Source organism: Chelonia mydas, chromosome 6 (assembly GCF_015237465.2).
Source record: "Chelonia mydas isolate rCheMyd1 chromosome 6, rCheMyd1.pri.v2, whole genome shotgun sequence".
NCBI classification, from domain to species: Eukaryota; Metazoa; Chordata; order Testudines; family Cheloniidae; genus Chelonia; species Chelonia mydas.
Genome location: NC_051246.2, coordinates 65,098,776 through 65,123,079, shown reverse-complemented (window position 1 = coordinate 65,123,079; position 24,304 = coordinate 65,098,776). Strand labels below are relative to the sequence as shown.

The following is a 24,304-nucleotide window of genomic DNA, read 5'->3' as shown; positions in this document are numbered from 1 at the left end:
ATCCATGTGTGTGGCTGCTGTGTACGTTATGTGTCTGGTACTTGGTATGTCGGGAATATGGCTGTGTGAATAGCTCCCTGGTAGGTAATTAGGAATAGATAAGTGGGTTTGGATAAAATAGCCGCCCCAAACTTCTGTTTAAACTTGTCCAAAAACCTGAACTCTGAACCTTTGTGCATGTGTGAAAATGTTCAAATTATTGTTTTTCTTACTATTTTTCATATTTGTGCTGCCTCTGGGCTTCAGAAAATCTGTTTCCCACAGGGATGCGGATTGGGAAATGACAAATAACACGACACATGTTACTCTCGGCCTAATTCCAGCCCAACTGGAAGCAAAAATCTCACAAGAAGTCTTGTTTGATTTCAACCCTTTGGGGTAGGGCCCTCTTTGCTATGGTAATAACAATTTTGCAGATTCGAGAGGTTCAGATAAGATGTTACAGGCATCCAGACTTTTGGGTGATTAACCAAACAGAACCTTCAGACCTTCCAATGTTAGCCCATCGCTAGTCGGGACCCACAGAACCAGACTGTAGTGCTAAATGTGTTCAGAAAACTGATGACTGACTAGTACATAATAGTTTAGTCTTTTGAGGGCTGTATAACTTTGGTCTAATTTTGGTTGTTGGGTTTAGTGTCGGGGTCCTGGGTGGTGTTGGTGGCCTTTGATATGCAGGAGGTCAGACTAGATCTAATAATCTCTTCTGGCCTTAAACTCATGTTATGACTCAGATACTATTGAAAGGGCAGATGGTTCAGCAACTTCTGCTTTTCTGACTTTTCCATATTTGTCTGTACAGCACACTAAGACTGATACTAAAACGCACAGCAGCTAAGTAAACCAACCAACCAACTCCCCAAAGAGCTGAGTATTTACAGCAGTCTCCTTTTGGAAAGTGTTATAAGATACAAGACGGAAGGACTAATTGACTTCAACCCAGGCTAGGAAATCTCTATTGTCTGGCAACTAGGAGAACAAAAAAACCCAAGAGATAAGAACTGACCTACACATAAATCTTGGAAGCAATGACTGACAGATACAATCAACCAGGTGAAAACGAAGCCTGGTCTGCCAACTCAGTTTCCTTGCAACTTCAGTTGAACAACAGAAGAAAGGGATCATTTGTTCACATGATTCACCACGTTGCTGATTTCTTCTTCCTCAGGCTCCAACCAACCCCTTGTCCAGCAGCAGGATCAGAGATGGGGGAAAAAAATCTCATTGTGCAATCCTCTATGCCAGTCAAACAGTGGGGTACTAGGGGAGTGGGACAATTCATGATCTGTTCCCCACATCCAGCACCCATGGGCATGCCTTCACACTCTAGGGGCCTTGCAGTAGCTTCACTGTTTAGAGCCCTGTAAATCATCAAGTCTCCCAAGCAGGTTGCTTTTAAGAAAGACTTACAAAAATGTAACGTACAAGATACTGAAGTGGGTGATGGAGCTCCTCCCCCAATGGAATTCTGTAGATACAGCAAATTATGGAATTCTCTTGTGTACTGTTCTTCCTGTTTGCCGTTAATAAAGTTAGTATAATACTGTGGGTGTTTACATATGCATTGCACAGCAGCTTCCCCCCATGACAACCTAAAGGTATTCCTCTCCCCAAAACATACAAGTATACTACGGCAGAAGCCCCTGGAAGAGTTTGTATCTAAGGTTAAAATATGAATACACTACTGAAACCATCAGAAATAATCTTAAAGACACAAACAGGAATATATTTGGAAGCAGCCAGCCTTAACTGTCTGTTACAGTCAGTGAAGCAACATGCAAAGAGCTCAAGTTGATAGCCCACCAGTTTGTTCTGAATTACACTTAACTGAAGGCTGCAACAAGACAAACAAAAACCACAGGTGACCTGATTTGCAGCTCATTCAGAGCATCCCCAGGAGAACGTCCATCTGTTCGCAATGGATATTTCTGCCTAAAGAAAAAAATATTACGCTTCAGAATCTTAAAATAAATCCTCCCAAAAGTCCCCGCTTCCTGTTCTGTTAACAGTCACCAAACCAGAAGAGTGGCACTCACTCTCAGTCACATAAGTGCATGTGTGCATGAGTGCATTTAACTGGAGGGGTGGTATGTGCACATGCTCATGTATGCCTATCTAAGAGATTGAGTACATGAAAGTATAATTTCTCTCTCCCTTTTGCTCTAATTTTTCTTTTTAAAGATAGTTTTGTGTTTGTGAAAAATGGCAGATTGTGAATTTTGGATACTGAAATCCATTATTTATCCTCAGAATAGGTACAGTATGGACAACAGCTGTGCAAGCTTCCATCACATCAGGTCCAGCCAATGCACCTCATCACTGACCTCTAGGGTAATAGGAGTTCAGTCTCCACGGAAGCCCACAGGAGCTACCAGCACTGACACATAATCACATCCCATCTGTTCTATCACAGCCCCAGGATTCTCTAGCATCAAGATGTGACAGCATCCCCTCCTTTATACTACAGCCAGGGGTCAAGGTGGGCTGGCTCATGGCAGCATGGTAAGATGGTACTTTTTCATGGTGGTTGCAAATTGTGCTCTCAAATTTCAGCTTTCATTTAAAAAAAAAAAGTTTCTAGCCCTATGGTTGCAATGACACTGTGAACTGAGTGCAACCAACCCAGTGATGTCTGCCAGAGTCTGTAGATGGCCGGAAACAAGTTCCCCCAAACTGGCTTCTACATCCCAATTTGATCCCCTTGCGGCAGCTTTCCGTAATATTCTCCCTATTTGTTTGGCTTTTATTTCCCTGCCATGCTACTCTCCCTTTCTTCCAAACTTAAAGCTTTTTAAAAGTTGTTCTGCTCTCCTAAGGTTTCCTCTAAAGCCCACTGAATCAATGTGAGTCTTTTCACTGACTTTGCTGGGCTTTGGATCAAGCCCCTACTACTATGTAGATTGGTTCTCTTGCTGTTCAAGTGCAGGCCATCCAATACCTACAGCTCCTCTCTCCATAGACACAATAGAACTGCTCTGAAAATCCAGGTCTCTCTACCTTCAGCCAGATATCTTCCTCCATAATCCTGCTTTTTGCTTCATTTCTTTGCCGTTGGATCTGGCAATTTCTCAAAGGTCACACCTGTGCTTTTATCTCATTCTTGGTCCAGATCTCTGAAGTTGTCTATGATTCTTTTCAATAAGCTGCTGATTGTGTCACGAGTACCAGTGGGGGCAATGATGTGCGGGTTTTCTGGAGCTGCCTTCATGATACTAATGTTCACATCACACCTCCAGTTCTCATTCTTGATATGTAGCACATGATGTTCAGTTGGGTTCCAGACCACACCAAGATTAGGACCCTCACTCATTTCTGATGTTGCATTGCAATACTATGGAGGTTGCGGCATTGTTGCTGTATTATTCTGTCAAAGAGAAAACAGAGATCCGCTTTGCTTATGGGTGCCTAATGCTGACAATGCAAGGCACTATTGTATTATGCAGTGCTGTACTGCCAGGGGTGCCATCCATCACAGCTGATACTAAACAGACATTCCTTTCTGCTTTTCTCAAATTGATGGTCTGGGTGGAACTTAAAGATCCCAGGGCAATTTACGAAGAGTTGAGGATGAATACAGTATTCTAGCCAACATTCAAAACCAGCTTAGACAGGAAAGGCTGTCTATAAGTCATTGCTAAAGACAGAATGACTGCCATGTAAATCATGCTGGGATACTGGAGGCAATAAAAGATACTAAAGAAAATCACTGTTTTGGTTTGTTAAAAGAATGCCCAAAACAGGGCTCTCAGAGACTATTTCTTACTTGGTGATTCCTGAAAGGAAGCCATTCAAAATGGATTTACTATCTTGAAATCCTGATAGTCAATTTGGAGGCTTAAAATAAATCTCTGAAACATATTAAGCAGGTGAGTGGGATTTCAGCTTCATCTTTTACCCACACCTTATCTTGGCCCTAGCTAATGACTTCCTACTAGTCATCAACTAAGCCCCAACTTCCTCCATCAGACCCACCTGTATTTAATATACCTTAAAAGGAAAATAATAGGATGTGCCTGAGTTTTGGACAAGGAATAGTTTTACTGAGCATTAATATAAAACAAAATCAAAAACAAAAAAAGGCTAGGATACAGGGAGGGAAGTTGTTTCTATCTGTTTCAGAGGAAAGCCTAGAGAAATATGTGGAATGTTCACTTCAACACTCCTGGGCATATTTTATTTCAGGCATACCTGAAATCAGGCAGATTAACAAAATTACTGCTTTAAATTTTGGCAAAAACCAACTGGAAAAGGTGGAAGTTGCTGAAAGCACTTCAGGTCCTTCACCCCTGTTCCCAACACACCTATCTTTCACTATTGTACAGTCACAATAAATGATGTTTACTCATAAGAGACTGCCCAGTCCTCAAATGTTCTGCACCATCAGGTCTGGTAAGCTTTCAAGGGGCTTGTGGAATGCTGCTTGTGTGTTGGAAAGAAGATGTAGCCTGGGGCCACGGAGAAAAGAGTCAAGATTCCTTGAGGGAGCCAGTCCTGTTCCATCCAGCCTCCAAAAGGATTGGTAATTTCCTCTCCTTTTTTAGCCTGTGTGGGAAGTCATTCAAGTCCGTTGAAGCAAATGGGATTTATGCAAATGTTTAAATGCTTTGCTGAATTGGGGCTTAAACCACAAAAGACGTCAGTTGCAAGTCCAATCCTGTATGCTATGGCCAGATCACCCTCCAGGTTCTCTTGAAGATTCGCCAACACCTGGCTTATCTATGTATCTACTTACATGGCTCTGATCATTGTAGAACCTAAGCAACTCACATACACAACTGAATATACTCACAACACCTCTGTGAGCCAGGGAGGTATTATCCACATTTCATAGATATGAAAAATGGGGCACGGAAAAGTGAAGTGACCTGTCTAGGGTCACACACAAAATCTGTGGCAGAGATGGGAACTGAAGCCAGATGTTCTTAGGATTTAACCACAAGACCATCCTTCCTCTACTACTGATCATAGCTGGGGCACATTCAAGAAGGAGTTTTTCATGGTTAAGGCTGAATTTTGAGGCTTTTAAAAACAAAATTAAACCAGAACTAGTGATAGGTATATGTTTTAGTGGTTGCAGTAACAAACTATTTGCCTATGGCACTGAGAACCAGCTCCTCCCACTGGATCCACTGGAATCTGGCACCATCCCAATCTGCCCTCCCAGATATTGTCCCAATCCTTCTCAAGCCTGCTCAGGCCTGGGGACGGCCCCACACTGACCCTGCCTTCCAGGGCCTGGGCTCCACCCAATTCCTTTCATGCTTACCACAACTCTCCTTCCCCAAACTGAGGCCTGCTGCACACAGTCCCAATTCCTCCCTCTCACCCTGCAGAATGTTTCTCAAAATATTAAAGAAGATGATGCAGTTTGGCATGTTATCACTGGGCCATTACCTGACTGGTCTGTACATGTAAATATCAGTAATCACACTGCAAACCCCAGTCACTCCCTGGTTTTCTCCCGCCTGAACCTTTCCAGAGTGAGAGAGCAGAGGAGTTTGACAAATTTATGTAAAAGTCCTTGGGATGCTGTCTGGCAGATGATGAAAAGACTTTACCATGCAATTGAAATTCTCTATTCCAAAACAATCACTTTAAACCTGTTAATTATACACACCAAACTCACTCAGACCTCCAGAATAGGAATCCAGTTGTTTATCGGTGAGAGCCAAGCCTCTAAAAGCTGGCTTGCACAGCACTACACATGCTTTGTGTTGGGTAAATTAGTTTCAGGAAGAGAATCAAAATTAATTAAAACCACATGGAGATCCACTCCCCCCCCCCCCCCCCCCCGCCCGTATCCCCCACCAGGAGACAGAGGCCAGTTCAGTCTAATTTAGTCCAGTGTTTTTGTTTCCTAAAGTCTCAATCTTGGGTTCAGTCCATTAATAGACTGCAGCTGATTTTAATCTAGATGAACTCAAGCCTTCTCTCCCCTTTGGTTTTAAAAAGATTAAAAATTGTGTATTATATAAATAGGGGAAAATCAAAAAAAGATACCCGAATGAGTAAGAAATCTGCTCTTCATTAGCCAACTTGCTGAACAAGCCCATTATCCAAGTGCAACTGAGGAATGGGAGTTGTGGGGGGAGAAGAAAACATACAAACAACCAAATATTCTAGTGATACTATGCCCAAATGCTCTGGTGATGGGAGCTGTAGTAATGACTGACAATAACAACCAAAATGACAGATGTTAAAAAGATTCCAAAGATGGGGAACTGGATGACCCAAAGACTGGTTTGAGAGTTCTTAATCTTCTGGTTGGTTAAATTCAGACTAGGTTGGTAGTGACTGAAAGCTTTTATCCTCTGATGTCTATTTGGTGGCCAAGGTGAAGTGAGTTTGTGGTATTAGACTACCTCCTAGTGGATAGGTGTCAATATAAAAAAGCTGCCATTATTACTGGAGCTGTCTTCCTTGCAGGCAACCTCAGGAGACATGTCCTTTGAAGAGGGAGACTAAACTACCTAGATGTAATCCACTCTGACAAATTGGGGGTTCTGTCAGTACCACTTCTGAATCCTGGTTGATTTTATGAAATTTTATCATGAAATTACTATGTCATGGAAAGCCTATACGGATATGGATCCCCCAGGAGTTAGTAAGGTTGAGTCATGTCTCTGGCAGGTCAGAGACAATGGTGCATAATCAGCACTTAACTATCCTCTATTCAAAGTAAAACATGTTGGAACAATGGGTTTGTTCTACTTGGAAGAAGACATTTCCTCCTCTTGCCTGAAGGGAGGGGAGTTTGGAAGTAATGGAAAATTACTAAGAGACAGAACAGAAGAAACAGGTGACCCCAACAGGACAGGAGTCTATAAAGGGACTCTTGGAAGGAATGGGGGAGAGAGCCATTCGGCACCAGATTAAGATTAGGCAGGCAAAAGAGGAAGGGTAGGCAAGTGGGTGGAGAACCTGGCCTGACCTAGTGAGGGACATAGTGTTTATGATGTTTTATATGATCTGTATTCTCCTGTGCTTTACCTGTTAAGTAAAAAGCATAAAGTTAATAGATTGAACAAAATGTGTGTGTGTGTGTGTGTGTGTGTGTGTGTGTGTGTGTGTGTGTGAGAGAGAGAGAGAGAGAGAGAGAGAGAGAGTGTGTGTGTGTGTGTTGATTGCTTCACAACTACTGCATACCCTGGAGAGAGTTAAACTGTAAACCACAAAGGCCGGTGCCAGATAGTACAGAAGAAGCAAAACACAACCAAAACCAAAAAAACCAAACATCATAATGCATCTATTGAAATGCTGCTAGCCATTATATATAACCTTTCCTCTCCTTCTCTCCAAGGAAGCCAATACGGAGGAGCTCTAATGAGTATTGAATAGAGAAAGCAAACTAGCAGACTGAAAGAGGTATACAAGAGAATCTTCTTTTTTGGTAATAAGAAAAGGAGTACTTGTGGCACCTTAGAGACTAACCAATTTATTTGAGCATAAGCTTTCGTGAGCTACTGTTCGCTTCATCGGATGCATCCGATGAAGTGAGCTGTAGCTCACGAAAGCTTCCGATGAAGTGAGCAGTAGCTCACGAAAGCTTATGCTCAAATAAATTGGTTAGTCTCTAAGGTGCCACAAGTACTCCTTTTCTTTTTGCAAATACAGACTAACACGGCTGTTACTCTGAAACCTATTTTTTGGTAATGTGCCAGCTGATATAAGGTGCACAGAGGCTTTGGGACAACCGTCAGGTGACAATGGAAAAGAATGACAGAGTCACTTCTACCACTGTTCCTCATTATTACAGCCATATGCTAATGTTATATGTAGATCCTGATACACATAACCATCACATACTCATTATATAATTATGATAAAAGTATTTTAGTATTTATGGCCCCAAATTAGATTCAGTTGGTTTTTTTAAAGACACATTCAATTTTTTCTTTTTCTCATGGTGTCACTACAGGGCAGAGTTAAGGTTACCTGGGTGCCCTAACTGGGCATTTCTATATCTTAACATCTCTGGATTTCTTTTAAGTTTAACCATAACTCTGAATTGCCTGGGTTTAATCTTGCTTGTTTCTGGGATAATTACAACAACCCTGTAATGTGTTTTACCCTAAATGACTCATACATACTCTGAAACTTAACACTCTCTTAACATAGATTTTGTCTAGAAATGTCATTGTGTATTTTTATTTAACAACATCATACCTAACCAGTAAAAGAATGCTATCAGGTGACATTTCTAATGATCTGAAGGTTGGTAATATAAACCTTAAATTATCTTTTTAAAATTTATAATTTTTAAGACCAGATTCACCAGTATGCTCTGCTGCTTTATGCCATTCTGGAGAAACACTAAGCAACCATAGCATACTGGGTGGTTAAGCTAGGTATACCGTTCCCTTGCATCATAGAGCAGCACAAAACAGCCAGTGTCAATGTCAGTTTACCTTTCCCTCGTGTCTTTCACATTCCCCTGCTCAGACCCACCCCTAAATGCCTTATTCCTTCTTTACCCCCTATATTCCCCTGCACACACACACACACCAAATTCCACCTCCATTCCCTTGAAAATACACATCCCCATTTCCCCCCTCATTCTTCTGTGTGCATATACAGTGCTAGTTTCCCTCATTCACCTGCCCTCCCTTGTTGAATAGAGTGAGTGCAATGCATTTTTAAAAAAAATAAATAGGATTGATGGTAATTTTTGCCATTATTTTTCATAATGTAAAGTTTATCTGTCAGTAGTGGCTGTTGCATAAAAGGTCCTCCTTCAGAGAAACTTATGAAGAATTGCCCTCTTTCCAAATGGCCACTACCTTCACAACCAGAGTGAAGCCAAGTTGCCAGGAGACTGAGAATAACACTGTGAAGAGCAGTGAATAGTGATGGTGGTCATGTTTGCTAAGAACAACCTGTGATCTCAGTCCCAATGAGAACAAAAGGATGGCAACCATTCTGAAAGAGGACAGTTCTTTATGGAATTCTTTGTAATAGAACATTATTCTTCAGTCTCTGCTGTAGGAGAAACTTTCACCAAGAAAACTGGCAAAAATGACTTTTCATCCATTAAAAATGTCAAATGTAGCCTATGCATAAAGATTTCAGTGAATTTGAATTATATACAGGAGATATCAAGAGTCTATTATTAACATTATTTAAAAAATCTGACATTGGATGCTAATTTTTTTAAAGGATCCATTTAAAAATTAATTATAAGTCAAACTAATTAACAGATTCACTAGTGAATTCCAGGAAGATCATTCTGTACTTAGAGTAAGTGCTGTAATTTTGGAGTGAATATGCTGTATTTTCCCACACAACAAAGACGTTGGATACCTACTTTAAGTGCAAACCTCATCTCTGCCTTAACAATGGAGCTGCAACAGATATCTGCATAATATAATAAAGGTATTGGTACTGAATAATAAATACATTAGTAGATTTACGTGCAGGAATTATGTTATCCCGTCAAGTTTGCCTGGACTACAATCAGTTACTTCAACTCTGTCATATACAAACTTTTAATGTCTGTCTGTCAAAGTGCTAACATGCATGGATGTGCAGCAGTAAATTTTCACTCTGTTCTAGCAAGGTATATGTAACTAGAAAGCCGTTGTAGGAGATCACTGTACGTTTTATTTGTGTAGCTTTTCCTGAGTTTGACTGCTAGGGAATATTTTTGTGTGTGGGTGGCTGTGGGAAGGGTGGACAGCTGGGTGAAAGTCTATGACAAAAGGAATCTTGTCCCATTTCCTGCCTGTGTTTCATTCACTAATGAGTGTTGTTCTGGGTCATTCTCAAGATTTCTTCATCTGTTGTCTTGTCTGTAACAAGGGGCACCTCAGCAGTGGAAGTGTTGTCAGCCTGTCTTGCGATTTTATTATGCTGCCTCCACTGTAGCTGTGTTGGATTCTAAGTGCTTGGCTATAAAACAAAGCTATATTTTTGTGTGCTTTTTTTGGATAACATGAGGGAAAGTCTAAGTTCAGATACGTTTGCTAGAGTGAGCTGTTTCTACTTTCTTGTAATAAATGCATATCTCAACATCTAATAATAAACTGAGATAAGGATTTTCTGTGGCCTTCCTGAATGTGATTTTTGTTGGAGGGAGAATGTAAATTACATGTAGTGAATCTCTCCTGTCCTCTCTTTATGGAGTATTCTACTGATTAGTATATCCCCAACATTACATAGCAGAAACCTGTGAATCTGTTGTAACCAAATTTCTCCTGTAGCAATGTCCTTATAACTAGCCTGTGGATACAAAAACCACTGTTCCTTCAGGAATCGTTATATGGTTTGAAGGAAAGTGTCATTTATTAGATTGGTTTTTCCATGAGATCAGTTTGCTGTCATCATCATTTTACAGTGCACCTTGAAAGGTTTCCTCCTGGCAACCAGTTTATTCTTTGTTCTGGGATTCATTTAAAAAAGGCTTCTCTGTATCTTCAGGCAGGTTTCAGGAGGGTGCCCCAGAGCATGATATTCTGTGAACAGGCCTGGTTCCTTTATAAGAACCCCAATTAAAGTAGCCTTGTGCTGTATTCGTGTTTTATGTGAGGATGAAAACCAAATTTGTGCTGGTTTCAGCACATACAGGAGAGGCCGTTGAGAATTCCTCCATTGTGCCTTCATCTACATGTAAAGAGTGGATCACGGCACCACGCTGCAGACTGAGTAAAGTCTGTATCTGAGAGCACAGTGTGTGCTTTTGGGCAGAAATGCCTATTAATTTGAATTTAAAATGGTGCTTGGATCAGTCTTCCTCTTTTTCTGTTCCATACAACTACCCTCTCTCTTCATTTAAATCCTTCTGCAAGACTCTCCCCAGAAGCCTTTCAATGGTATTCCACCAAAGAAGTGAAAGGATCAAAATAATCTCCCACTTGACTCTGTTTTGAAATTGGACCTTGCAATCTCTGGTCATCTGGTATGTTATATAGCTGCACAGGAATGTCTGTCTGTGATAAGTCTAATTCAGTAGAAAAGTGATAAACTTGGTCTCTAGAAAGAAAGTCACAGTGTTGTTGCTTCCCCCTGAAGCTCCTTCAGAAAAATGCATGGAGGCCTCGTCCCAAACGAGGCTTCTCCTGCCCTCTCTGCTGACAGGGAGTGGGAGGAAAGCATTTCAACAAAAGGCTGCAAATACCAGTAAGTATAGAACACTGAAGAGCAGTTCTACTCTGAGAAGTAACAATGCCAAAATGGCACCTCTTTCCTCAACAAATCTGTTCCCTGAATGTAGTCAGAATTTTATCTACTGACTTCAGTGATGATCAGTTTGTGCTACTAATTACTCCTGTTCGCTCTACAGAGCCAACACAGCTAAGAGAGATCAAAACTGGGTTTGATCTCTATTGAGCATCTTCAACAGAACTGTTTATTAAGTCCCAATCAAAAAACAAACCAGGAAAGTGTGAATTTAAAGCAAAGGCATTACTGAGGGCATAAGTTAAAGACAATGGGATTGCATACCTGATACTGTGGGCATAATTTGGCCTGCAGAAACTTTATTATTGGTGATGGTATAGAAGAAGGAAAGAGCCCACCTTCACTCTCAGAGACCAAGAGTGTGTGCAGGGTTGCCAATTAAAAAAAAATCACTTGTAAATTGAGCACATTTGTATATTGAGCACAATGTCATTTTTCAGTTACTTTTCAGTAAACAATCACATTTTAAGTTCCAGTAATGTAAAAAAGATGAGTCTGGACTGACCTTCTATCTCCACTTCTCCATCTAGATTTTCCATGTCCTACTTGCACTTTCAAATCTAACATTTTGAAGCAAAGAATAATTTGTTTCCAGAAGGCTAACTCCTTAGGTGGGTGGTCTCAGTTCAATTTATTCTTTAATTTTATTTTCCAAGGCAGTAAGAGTTTTCTTTCCATGTTCTGTGTTGAACTTTGTGGCTTTATTTTAGATCCACAATGCCCAGACTATAACATGGTACATTTGTTTAATTTTTCCAATAGTCTTAAACATGGCCTTCAGGTAGATCAATCACATATACACATTATAGTACATAATGTGCTTTTAACACATTAGAAGTATAATGTAGGCGTATAATTTGAGATCAGCTACAATCCTTATGGTTTGATCAGTTTTGTATACTATAAGGATATCCTGACCCATTTTTAAAATATTCCTTAAGTGGAAATCATAAGATTGACTCTCTTAATTGTTTCATGGGAATCTCCCCATCCTCTCTTGATAATGCTTTCCACTTTGATGGTAGCATACTACCTTATTTTGTTTTTTTTTAATTGATTAGCTCAATCTGTTTGCACTTAAACACCCACATTAGCTGAAGGATGCTGATATGCTCTTCAGTTTGCGTGTTTTTGACATGTGTTTGCTATTCACCTGGCTACTGAAACATCTGCAGAATCCTGATGTAACAAGCAACTTGCTAAACCACTTAGTTATGAGCTTTAGCGAGCAAACTCCCCAAACCCATGTATGTGACTCAGAGGCTCAAGCATGTACATCCCTGAGCCCAGCTACCCAGTGGGATTGAGCTGTGAGCACACTGAGCTTCTGACCCTTGGTACTGATGTATCACAGACATAAAACAGTGCAATTTTATAGCCCATACACCTGGCAGGTAAAAAATGCAAGGAAGTTAAACCATGGGCCAGTGCAGCTGGTTATCAAGACAAATAAAATAAAGAATTACACTTCCAGTGTCTCTAGCATTTTACATCCAAGAGTCTCAAAGCATTTTATGCTCAGGAATTAAGATAGTGTGTGTTGTACTGAAAGTACCATGAGGATACAGCCTGTTCAAACACCCTGTGACATAGGATTGCATACTTTGGGGAATAACAAGGCTTCTACACCATTCTCTAAACCTCTGGCCACTATCAAAGAGAGGGTAACTGGATTAGATAAACCCAAGGCCAGATTAGGGGATATGTACCATAGGGCAATGCCCCAGCTCCTGGAGTCATGTGATGACATCAGAATCTCTGATTTCATTTAATAAAAAAGTAAGTATCTTCCCTTCATGGCTGCAAAGAAAATCCTGAAATCATGACTTAGTGTAACTGATGGTGCAACTACTTTCTGAGTCTGCAGAGAGCCTGAAACAACAGCTCAGAGACCAGTGAACTGCCTCAATCATCCTGATGGTGTGTTAACTCCAAGACTCACTGCTCGGGGGGCCTGCCACTGCACTCCAGCAGAGGACTCAATGTGTATGACAGGAGGAGAAGAGTGCAGTGGGCCTGTCTCACTCATCCAAGTAGACATACTCCTGATGCTGGGATAAATACCGGGAGACTCTTACAACTCCTGGCACTCTGGGTAGGAAGGTATGTCTCCTGCCATTGCAAGTAGTGGACAGGTTATGGAGGTGGGATGGGGCCACATTCTGGGAGGTAGGGGGCACAGGGCAGAGCAATGTGGGGGCTTAAACCCCCAGATTGCCTCAATCCAGCCCTGGATAAACCACTAGCACTCAGGTACCTGAATTAGAGCTTTGATGTGAGGCCTGCTCTCCAGATTAATAGTGCGCACAGTTTATGCCCTGAACTATCAATTTTTGCCATCTATTACTGCAGAAAGGTTATGCTGCAGTGCCCTGTACTTCCTTGCATTTAAAGTTAGGGTAGCCAAGGGCCACAAAGACAGCATCCTTCCTCTCCAGCCTGATAGCAGAGTTCTCTTCCTTCCTTTTGTTCACATTAAGAACAAACACTGTTCAAACAATAATAGTGGGTGCTTTATTATGATGCTCTCTTAGGAACAGAGCCGTGGTTAGTATTATCTTGCACTTGGTTTTGTTTTGAAGGAAACCGTGAATGGCCCTTTGAGTTGTTGGTGTTTCAGGGTCAACATTACCTCTACTTCCTTTATTTAAAAAAAATAATCCTTTTACCAAAAATACGTGCTATTACGGAAAGGTTGGGTTACACAGGGCCAGTCAGCCAAGGTCTTGTGCCTGAGGGTTCCAGGAGCAGGCATGAAGGCAAACTGCCAGTTTAAGGTGCAAATCAGAATAAAAGACAGTTTATATCCTAGTTCTCTCTAAACTGACTCAGCTGCTGCATCTAGACACCAGGCACTTAAAAGAAACAGAAGCTTTCTGTTTCCTACCAAACAATTAAGTACAGATTTGGTACACATAACACATAGAGGTATTTTGCTGTCAGGTTTCTCTCTCTCAAATCAGTACTAGCACTAGGTCCTTTCCCATCACATCTACTCCTTGGTGGATGAAAGGACCTTCAGGTCATTTTCTTTCTCTTTCTCTCATTCTCTCTCCATAAGGATTGGGAGCAAAATCATCATCCTCTGGTCTATGCCTGGCTCGTGGCACAGCCTTCATCTCATGGCCTTTGTGTTTGTACATTCTTGAAAAATTCTACTTGCCTTGGACAAGCAGTTATTTTGGCGAGTAAGATATTCAATTTTTCATTATCATTGGTCATCATAGTAAGGGCAGGTGAGTATATTGTGCCTGAGCCCGTAAATTTTCATGACAGTTTTGCACAACTGTGCTAGTGAGTTATAATTTCTCCCTTCCCACCAACCCATGTATGCATAGTTAAGAGGAGGCTTCAAAACTGCAGAGCCTGGAGTGTGCTGTCTGGCTCTCCACTAGTTCTGTCTGATCCAAGCAGAGCTAGCCCACTCCTAATCAGCTGACTCCCAGTCCTACACCCTCCCATCTGATGCTATACGCCATTGCTTATGAACATCTGGAATATTCCTCTCTGACCCTAAATATCTGTCATAGTCTATGTATTCAGCAACAACATTCTATTCCATTCTTGTACCAGACACTTGCCAAGCTGCAGTTGAATTGTTACACACAAGCATTTATTATTTCAGAGGTTTATTGCAGATCACTTTAAATAGAGTGCCTAGTGATATGCTGCAAAATGTACTTCAGTGAGGTACTGCTTCAAAGTGTTTCATTTGTTTTTATGGATCAAGATAAATAATAATACATAGAATGGATATGAGACTTTTCATCTCAAAGCACTTTAGAAATGTGATTAAACAATATCACTCCCATGTAACAGACAGGTAAACTGAGACACATAGTGATTAAACAATTTACTTAAGTGCCTATGGTCACTTAGCAAATCACTGCCAGAAGTGGGTAGAGAAACCAAGTCTCCTAATTCTTTGTTTTATGCTCAATCCACTAGGCCACAGTTGCCCCAGGCACAACTCCCAACCCCAAGCACCTTCTGTTGCAGTTGCTACATATGGCTGTCCAGAATGGAGTGAACACTAACCATTACACTGGCATTTTCTGCTCTAATTCAGACCTGGGCCTACATTTAAAAGATTTGCCAGCATAGATATGCCAGGTAGGGGTGTTAAGACAAAACAAAAAACCACCTAGCTGACACAACTATGAGCAAAAGCCCTAGTATAGATGCAGTTATGAGGGCAAAAAAATCCTTTTGCTGGTAGAGTGAATTTCATTTGAGGAACTGGTATAGATAAACTGGCAAAAGAACCCTTTTGCCTGTCTAAGTTGCGTCTCCACTCAGCTGGTTTGCTGGTACAGCTATAACAGTGTAAGCAAAGCCTCAGGCAGTCAGGAGACAGGGATCCATACTCTCCTTACATTTTCTCCCTGCTCCCTTTTTTGAAGAAATCACCTTCAGAGGCAAACCGCAACCTATCGCTCCCTCAGCAAGTGGAAGCTCTACTGATCACAGGCATCATCAAGTTACCTCCTCTACTAACTCCAATTCACATGACACTGGGTTACTGTGAGGATCAGTTCACCAGTTAAGGTAGCTTCCTCAGCACTTAAAGAGCTACCAGGGAATATGTACATTCTGCAGAGCTGGTGATAAATAGGATTCCCCACCATCCCCTTGCCCCCCTACATGTTAAAGAGAGGGTGCCAAACTAACACTATAGACTGAAGTCCTCTGTTTAGCAGACAGATTAGAAAGCAATGGATACTGACATGAGGGAGAGGCAGGGTTCTAATGAGAGGCAAACAGGTTTTTCCTAAATCACTCAATCAGGTCTCCCTCTGCAAGATCTGCCTGTGCAAGGCGGAAACTGAAACAAGAATGCAAAGGAAGCTGAAATCTGTTAGTGCAATATTGTTAGTTGCAACCCCAGATCAAGATAAAGCCATTTAAGCCTTCTGCCATGGAAGGATTTGATTTGTGCAGATTTAGTTTGTGTGCTGGAGTTTCTGGTGCATTTGGGAGATACAGCAAGCGGTGGTTCCTGTGCAGAGCCCAGAGAGCTGTGACCAGCCAGCAGACTGTCTCCCTGACTGATGTTCAGACTTGGTGGTGAAATTTAATTAATTGATTCTGCACACAGAGCTCAGGGAGGAGTGTGGAGTTGTTCCTACTCCTGGCCACTGCTTGTGACTGTTTCCCACCAGGATGTAATGAAAGTGGCTCCATAGTTAGTGCTCTATACTGCTATGGTGGTGGGAAGCTCAGTTTCAATTGCTGGTCCCTCACTGCCCAGGCCATCAGTCTCTGAATGCTACCCAGGGGAGAAGGAGAGCAAGAAACTTGTTTCTCAAGAAACAATCCTTCTGGGTGATTAAAAAGCCTCTTTCACAGATTCCAAAAGGAGTCCTATCTTGTCACTCAATTGGAAGGATTGTAGCCATGAAACAAGGCCACAAAGAAGTGGGGAAGTGGACCTCAAAGTCTGGAAAGGTGTTGCAGCCTTCAGCTAAAATGATGCCCTGTATGCTGGAGCCTGTGATCTCCTCAGGCACATCTTTATACTGGCCACTGGCCATGTTATAGAAATACATGATCCACACTTTAACAATCCTAATCTCTGGATTTTGTTACTGTCTAGGATTATATTGGCTTGATTTTCAAAGGTGTTGAGCGGCTGTAGCTCCTACTGACTTCAATGAGACTGCATCTCTGAAAGTCAGGTCAAGAGAGCTTTGCATATTGGGGAGAGCTGAAGGAAAATAAAAAGCCTATTGTGTGAGAGTACGAACAGTTTAAACACTGCTAATGGGTGGTACACCAGTCCCTTCCCTTTTCAAATGAATTTCACTTCATGTTTTGTTTGGTTTTCCTGTTGATGCATCCTGCACCCTACAGTGCTAAGCTGGTGGGATCCAATTCACCCTTCCTGACATGTGGAGTTTAAAATAAGAGACCTCAGCAATCGGACATCCTCAGCATTTCCAGCTATTGAGCACAATCATTTGCACTGTTATCCAATTTCAGAGCAGAAGAGAAAAGATATATGTAGGAATATTCTCCCTGCACTGCTACAGGGTAGACAAAAGGAAACTAAACAAACAGGATGTGAATTTCACCAAGTGACCAAGGCAGACAGGATATGGGCCACAAATAAATGGCTACAATATGTGCGCATATCTCACTGTCTGCTTGCTGAAACTGTTCTGTTCACAGCACAAATACTGAATGGAAAAAGCAAAAGGGAAGACAACTTGCTATTTAAGATCTTTCCCCTTGAAAATTAATTAAGTAAAGTTCCAGCCTGACATCTCTGGCAATAGAAGTCCTGTGTTTATCCATAGAATACGAAGAGCCTGGGCAGAAGAAATGTGAGCTTCCCCTGCATTGCCCAGCCAATGAGTCTCACCCCTAACAAGCAGGGAACATTTCTAGGAGTGAAGTGCTGGATGCTCAGCAGTTGGAAAATCAGGCCACATATTTTGACTTGAGTGACCCCACTGTAAAAATCTTGGCTGAGATTTTGTGTGTCCTACCTAAAGCTCTCAGCTATTGTTTCTTATATTGCAGATTGCTTAATAATGTTACAATTTAAATAATCCAACTAGATTTTGAAGGTCACTTCTTCACATCTTTCCTTCTGCTTGCTAGGGGAGAGTTTTCTATGAGGCCACATTCACAGAGCATTGGATTATGTGTGGGAGTTATTTCTTCAATAGAAAGGATAGAAACTTATTTCTTTGTTTAAATGAAAACATAGATTCAGTGGAAAATGGATATAAGAACAAAATACTCCCAAAGATAAAATATCTTGGCGAAGACTTGATTCTTTTGATCCCTGTGAGCATCATCCATTTGTATTCCCTCTTCATCTTTGCAGCAAGGTGCAATTTCACCTCCCTACCACCTGCAGAGAGCCTAAGAGCAGATCCCTCTGGAAGGGATTCAAACAAATGGCAACCCCAAGAGCTAGCTAGCTCAGTGTGCTCTAACCCTGGTATCTTGACTTAGCCTATTAATGCCAGCATTCACATAATTATTCCCTACCCTGATCCAGACCTGCAGTTAATCTCAAGAATTTTTCAAGGTCCCAATGGCGTTGTATCATAGAGGGCCAGTATCTGAGTTACATCAGTGAAAATGTGGAATAACTCCACAGAAGTCAATGGAGCTATGTAATCAAGATCAGAATCAGGCCCACAAGGAAGATGAGTTAACTGCTGAATAATTTTTTTTGAATAATTTTGTAGCTTATTGGTGAGCAGTTGCAAGTATTTGTTATTCAAATTTCAAACTATTTTAATATGATACATAGGTCTCATAGTATATTTTTTGATTGGATAAATATAACTCTTAGAATCAGGTTTCCAGGGCAAATACCTGATTAAGACTTAAGAATTTGAAGATTGCTTCATTACTTACAGAGGCAGCCTGAGAGGATTCTCTGATACCTTTATCTGTTTTAAACAATACACAAAAAAGGAACAAGACATTGTTGGTGACATTCTGTTCCCATTGAAATCAATGGCAAAATTCCCATTGACTTCAGTGGGGCCAGGATTTCACCCTGTGTGTTGGATAAGGCAGCTACATGGGTGTTCAATAGGAAAAGGGAGGAAGCACCTTTTTGACTAATACTGTGCTTTGAAAATGTCAACTGAATCCTTTTAAAATGGATTTTTCCATCTTACCTAATGTCCACACTAATGGCCAAATTCTCCTCTCTGATCCAGTCTGGGGATCTCAACTGCGTATTCTCCAGTCAGTTCATGGAAAGAACTCTCATTGTCACAAGATCCTTAGGTGGTGAAAATTGATATAACTTCATTGATTTCAATGGAGCTATGCCAATTAATACCATTTGAGGATCTGGCCCTCTTACTGTCTTACATTTCGGTAACACCTTTCATCCTTATGGATCCCCAAATGTTTTACTAACTCATATAAAAACTATATACAAGGATAACTTCACCCAACTGCTGAAATGTGGCCATGTCCATGGGTGGAATGTGGCAGCTGTTTAGCAGAGCACAACAAAACTAAACAACAGTTAAGTCAGAAAATAAAAAAAACATATCCAAGTGAAACTGGGGAGAATTTAGGGAGGTAGAATATAGCTGTGTGAGTAAGAATTTAGCCAGCACACAGAAACTAACAACCCATATCGTTATGAAAAGTGTTAGGGGAGCTGTAATGACCACGTTGAGGCAATGGTGAAGAGAACCAATCACTGATGGGCATTCCACCAGAAGAATGAGTGCAATATATGCACCAAAGATCTGCAATGCAGATTGGAGGAAAGACTTGCTCGTAGGGGTTGATCTGAAGTCCACTGCTTTCATTGGACTTTGGATTAGGCCTTAAATGAGAAGAGATACTGAGGCTTAAATTGGAGAGGAACAGAGGGTGCAGATGAAGAAACGAAACAGCAGGACAAAGCTAGGAGCTAGAAAATATCCAGAAAAGCTATGTTTCTGTGTTCCCTACGCCAGAGCCTAAAGAGATAGTGTGGTTTGCCTATAGAATCTGAATCCAGTTTAAATGGAGTCCACTGTAACCCTTAAAGGGTGAAAGCGGCAAAGAGTCCTGTGTTACCTTATAGACTAACGGACGTATTGGAGCATAACAGGACTCTGCTTTTACAGATCCAGACTAACAAGGCTACCCTTCTGATCCTTAAAGGGTGGTTATGGTCAGAAACAGGATTATGTCAAATGGCACCTTCTTACTCAATATATTCTCTTCTTATGTGTCTTAAAGTCAGATTTCACTGACACCAGTAAATAAATGTATAAAATGTAGTAACTAATTAACAAACACTTCTATGTTCCTATTCACTCTACGGAGCCTATACAGCTATAAGATTGCATCATGTATCATCAACCAAATTGTTAGCTATGTTCTAATTGCAGTATCTTTAGACTGGGGATGTTGTCAGTGCTAGAAAGAGCCCAGCTGGAGTCTGTGATCCTAGGTGGAGTTTATAGCAGTGATAATTATAAAATCACCTTTTAATTCTACAATTGAGCCCACTTGATCTGGAAGCCAAAAAGAGAAATACTGAATTCCACAATGTCACTTTCCAGAGACATTTCTCTGACTTTGGTCCATATTCATTTCTCTGTGCCTTAGCTCCCCATCTGTAAACGAGGATAACATTTTCTTACCTGTGCGGATACATTCATTAATGTTTGCAAGCAGCTCAGAACCATGAAAGGGGCCACAGAATCATACTTTAAAGGCAGGGATTTTTTAAGTACTAACATTACCAAAGCTCTGGTACGATGTCGGTATTTTATTAACAAAGTGTTTTTGTAAGTGGGTTGGCCTCTGTGATTCCCCCTCATGGCCACCATGGTCTGACTCACCTGGCCATGGGGTTCTTGTTGGTTTGCCGCTGTCTCTCACAATGTAGGGCTGCTTTAGTCCTCTGAACAATGCACACTTCAGTCCTACTCTTTCCAGGGTGTTACAGTCCCAAACAATAACAGGGAAAAACTACAACTCAAAACAGGGTCATCCAATGAACTTTCACCAGTATCCCTAAAGCTAAAGAGATGTTGTGCATAGAACTGAAATGTAAATCATTCTTCAGGACAGGAGAGCTTATGGTTAGCAGTCAAGATGAAATGACAACATGAGCTAACTTAGTGTTTAAGCAGCAGCACAAAAATGGTGGACTGAACAAAAATTGGAACATATTGGTAGCAATTCTACTGTATCCATGAGGGAAAAGACCAGATGAGTAGTCCTCAACCAGGGGCCTGGGGCCTCCTGGGGGGCTGTAAGCAAGTTTCAGTGGGTCCTCCAAGCATGGCCAGCATTAGACTTGCTATGGCCCAAAGCAGAAAGCCAAAGCCTGATCGCACAGGACTGCAGCCCGGGGCCCTGAGCCCAGGGCTGAAGCTGAAGCCGAAGCCTCAGCAACTTTGCTTCGCAGTGCCCCCTGTGGTGTGTGGCCCCGGGGAATTGCCATGCTTGCTACCCCTTTATGCTGGCCCTGGCTTTTATATGCAGAAAAACAACTGTTGTCTCATATTTCAGCCGTGGCAGGTTGCGGGGGCCTCAGAAAGAAAAAGGTTGAGAACCCCTGGATTAGATGACAGTCTTTTCTACCTCTTACTTTCATGATCTTATGGTACAAAAACACATGAGTCTATCCCGGCTGAAAAGGATGTTTTTGGATTTGCAGTTTCCTGGCTTCATATTCAGGACCATGCTATCCTGAGAATGTTACAGCCATTAAGTCCATCTGATGATATTTTACAAATCTGTAGCACAAAAGCTGTAAAAATGTAACATCTTCTATGTTAAAAGCAAAAAACTGCTGATGTAGCCATATGGGACCACTAGATCTTGAAATCATTCTCCATCTCATATTTCAGTTCCCAGGAGGATGCACTGACACAAATCACAGATATTAGCTGTCATCGATTAGAGACTTCATCCGTTATGTCCAAAGCCTCTTGGAAGTATACTATGGCAGCATTTGCTTCAGCTTTTTACTGAAAACACATGGAAACAGCTTACTTGGATCAGGAATTCATTACCAATAGAATAATAAGGGAAAGTTTCTCTCTAATCTGAGGTTGTGAGAATACTTTTGTTCTGGAACATTTGCAGGGCATGTGAATCATGTCTTGTATTTGAGCGGAAGGCGGGGGAGTGAAGGAATTTGCAAAATTAAGACCAAACTCTGCTGTCATTTTCATCATTGTAAACCAGGAGTAATCACATTTAGTTCAATGTTACAATGTTGTAAATGAGAACGGATTTGGTCTTCGGTTTTATGACACGCAAGTACTGAAGAGTCTATAGAGCTGAGTGGGGCCAGCAGAGAAACAGAATCAAAATAACCTAGAAACTTAGGGTCAGATCATGCTTCCTCTACAAAGACCTGCCCTACATTAGGAAAGGTTGGCTACATCCAGGTTAGCTGTCCTCCTGGCCTGGATCTTGCAAGGTAGCTCAATAGATTTGAAATGGAGGATCTGTGCATGAAGAAAGGGAAAAGTGTGTGTGTGTGTCGGCGGGGGTGAGGGGGGGGGAATCCATTCTTTTCCCCTGCCCCCAAAGCCTGCTCATTCTCTACACTGCATGATCCCTCTTAAAGAAGGGTCACCAGGGACAGTGTTGGTGCAGGAGGCTCTACCCATGGTGAACAGCAGGACTTCCTACTTCGGTTCATTTTCAGTATTCAAGCCTGAGCGGTTTCCAGAACTGCAGCTGAAAGTTTATATTAAATAAACGTACACATGAATGTTTTTTCACTGAAGGTAATAAGAACCATTAAAACATATTAGGATCTTTCACATTAGATTTTGTAAGACTTTAAAAAATCTAAATATTGGGACATTGGCCATGACTGAGCACAGCACTTAAGGATATGTTTAACTTTCGGTACACGAGTAGTTCCAGGGGCTTCAGTGGGATTGCTTACATGCTTAAAGTTAAGCACGTGCTTAAGTACTTTGCTGGATTGGGGCTAAAACTACTTAATATGTTCCCTCAAGTTGCCGAAAGTTATATTACTAGCCAAAAGTGCAGTCAGAGTCGAAACAAGTCTATCATCTAACTAGTGTACCACTATAAAGGTTTTCTCTTTTTAAAGGGAAATATTTTACTACCTTGTATTGACGGTTTTTCTTATTTCTATTTGATCTAAACTCATCAAGTCCAAAATGTCACCAGTCTTTCTTCAAAATTCAAAGAGGTGACTCCTCCTCATCCTCTCATTACCATCTGTAGTCAGTTATACCTCTGTAATGAAAACAGTTAGATCCCTCTGCTCCTCAAGAGCCTTTGATTTTTTAGACTAACAATTGTTAATGCTTTCTGGTCCTGATACTGCAGATCTTTCACAATCATCATCAAGTTCTCAGTGTCCAATGGTGAATGTAGCAAAACTCATTCCACTCCACAGAGACCCTAACAGTGTTAGATCCATCTTCATCTACCCACTTGTGTCTGAAATCACTGACTGAACCATGCACAAATCTGTTACCAGCTCAACAGCAACAAACACCTTAATTCCCATTAATCTGTCTTCCATCCCCTCCAGTCAACAAGTACAATTCTGCTTCATTTTGTAGATCATGTCCACTCTGCTCTGGACAAAGGTCACTAAATAGTAACTGTTCTTCAATTGAATAAAATCTTTTGATGCAGTAAACTATTGTGTCTCGTTCAAACTCACACAATACGGTGCAGATAATGCTTCTATTTCTTTCAGGATGCTCTTTCTCCCTCACTAATCAATAATCTTTTAGCACATGGAGAGAAATTTAGAATAACTAAACAAAAAATTACAAATGACCATAATGCCAGCTGAAAGCTCACTCCAACCATCTATTCCAAGCCCACACTCAACACTCTCGCCGCCCCAAAGCCTGGGAATACAGATAGACTTTACAGCATGTCCTGAAGGTCTTCCAATCTAGGATCCAGAGGACCAAGAGAGGAAAAGGGAAGTCCCAATACTAGATGTTAAAACTAGAATATATTGAGTCACTTTCTGCTGTTAAAAAATCTAACAATATTTTTTTCTGCCACTCCAAGGCCAGTATATGGAAAACTAAAGATGACAGGATCTGACAAATAATACCACCAGAAAGACAATGTCCCTTTTATAGTCTAAGTTGACGCAAGATGCAGTAGTGAGCGGAACAAATAACAGAAGAGAAGGTCAAGAGCAACAGTAACCAGAGAGAATGGTTATTTGCTCTGCAGTAACTAGTTCTTTGATATGTTGTAGTCAGTGTAGATCCCACTGTAGGTGCACAATATGCCTCATGTGGATGAGACCAAAAGTTGCTTTGAACAGCAGTGTCTATTGTGCCCTGTGTCTCCTCATACTTCCATGCAAGGACACACATGGCAGAGATGGAGGGCGGGTCATGGGATCAACACTGACAACAACATCTTGAACTATTGTCACTGTAGGATAAGTAACCGCTCTCGCTCTCTCTCTTCTTTTACTATGTGTCAGTGTGGATCCCACTGTAGGTGACAGGCAAGCAGTATCCTCACTGCATGGTAGGAATGAGGAGCTTCAGCTGTATCAGTCAAGCAATAATTGCAGTACTGCCCTCTTGAACTTGGTTCTGAGATATTACATCTGAACAAGTTGGGAGATGTATGGGAGGTTGCTGGGACACCTTCAGCAGGTCTGTCA

General features: G+C 41.3%; 1 protein-coding gene across 7 annotated transcripts in view; it reads right to left on the bottom strand.

Annotated features, from left to right (window-relative positions):
• The window catches only part of RAD51B (RAD51 paralog B), a 631,962-nt gene that overhangs the window by 148,546 nt on the left and 459,112 nt on the right, over positions 1-24,304 (bottom strand). The window contains exons 11-12 of one of the 7 annotated variants that reach the window (XR_005225482.2): positions 2,998-3,364; positions 1,701-1,932 (exon numbers count right to left, since the gene is read on the bottom strand). The exons of 5 other annotated variants lie outside the window; for them this stretch is intronic. Coding sequence is in view for 1 of the 2 variants with exons in the window: in XM_037900285.2 (XP_037756213.1) it covers positions 1,883-1,932 (50 nt within the window). In the remaining variant the exon portion in view is untranslated. Of the gene's footprint in view, positions 1-1,700; positions 1,933-2,997; positions 3,365-24,304 lie in introns of those variants that run through there. One more of the 7 variants, XM_037900285.2, reaches the window with a different exon arrangement.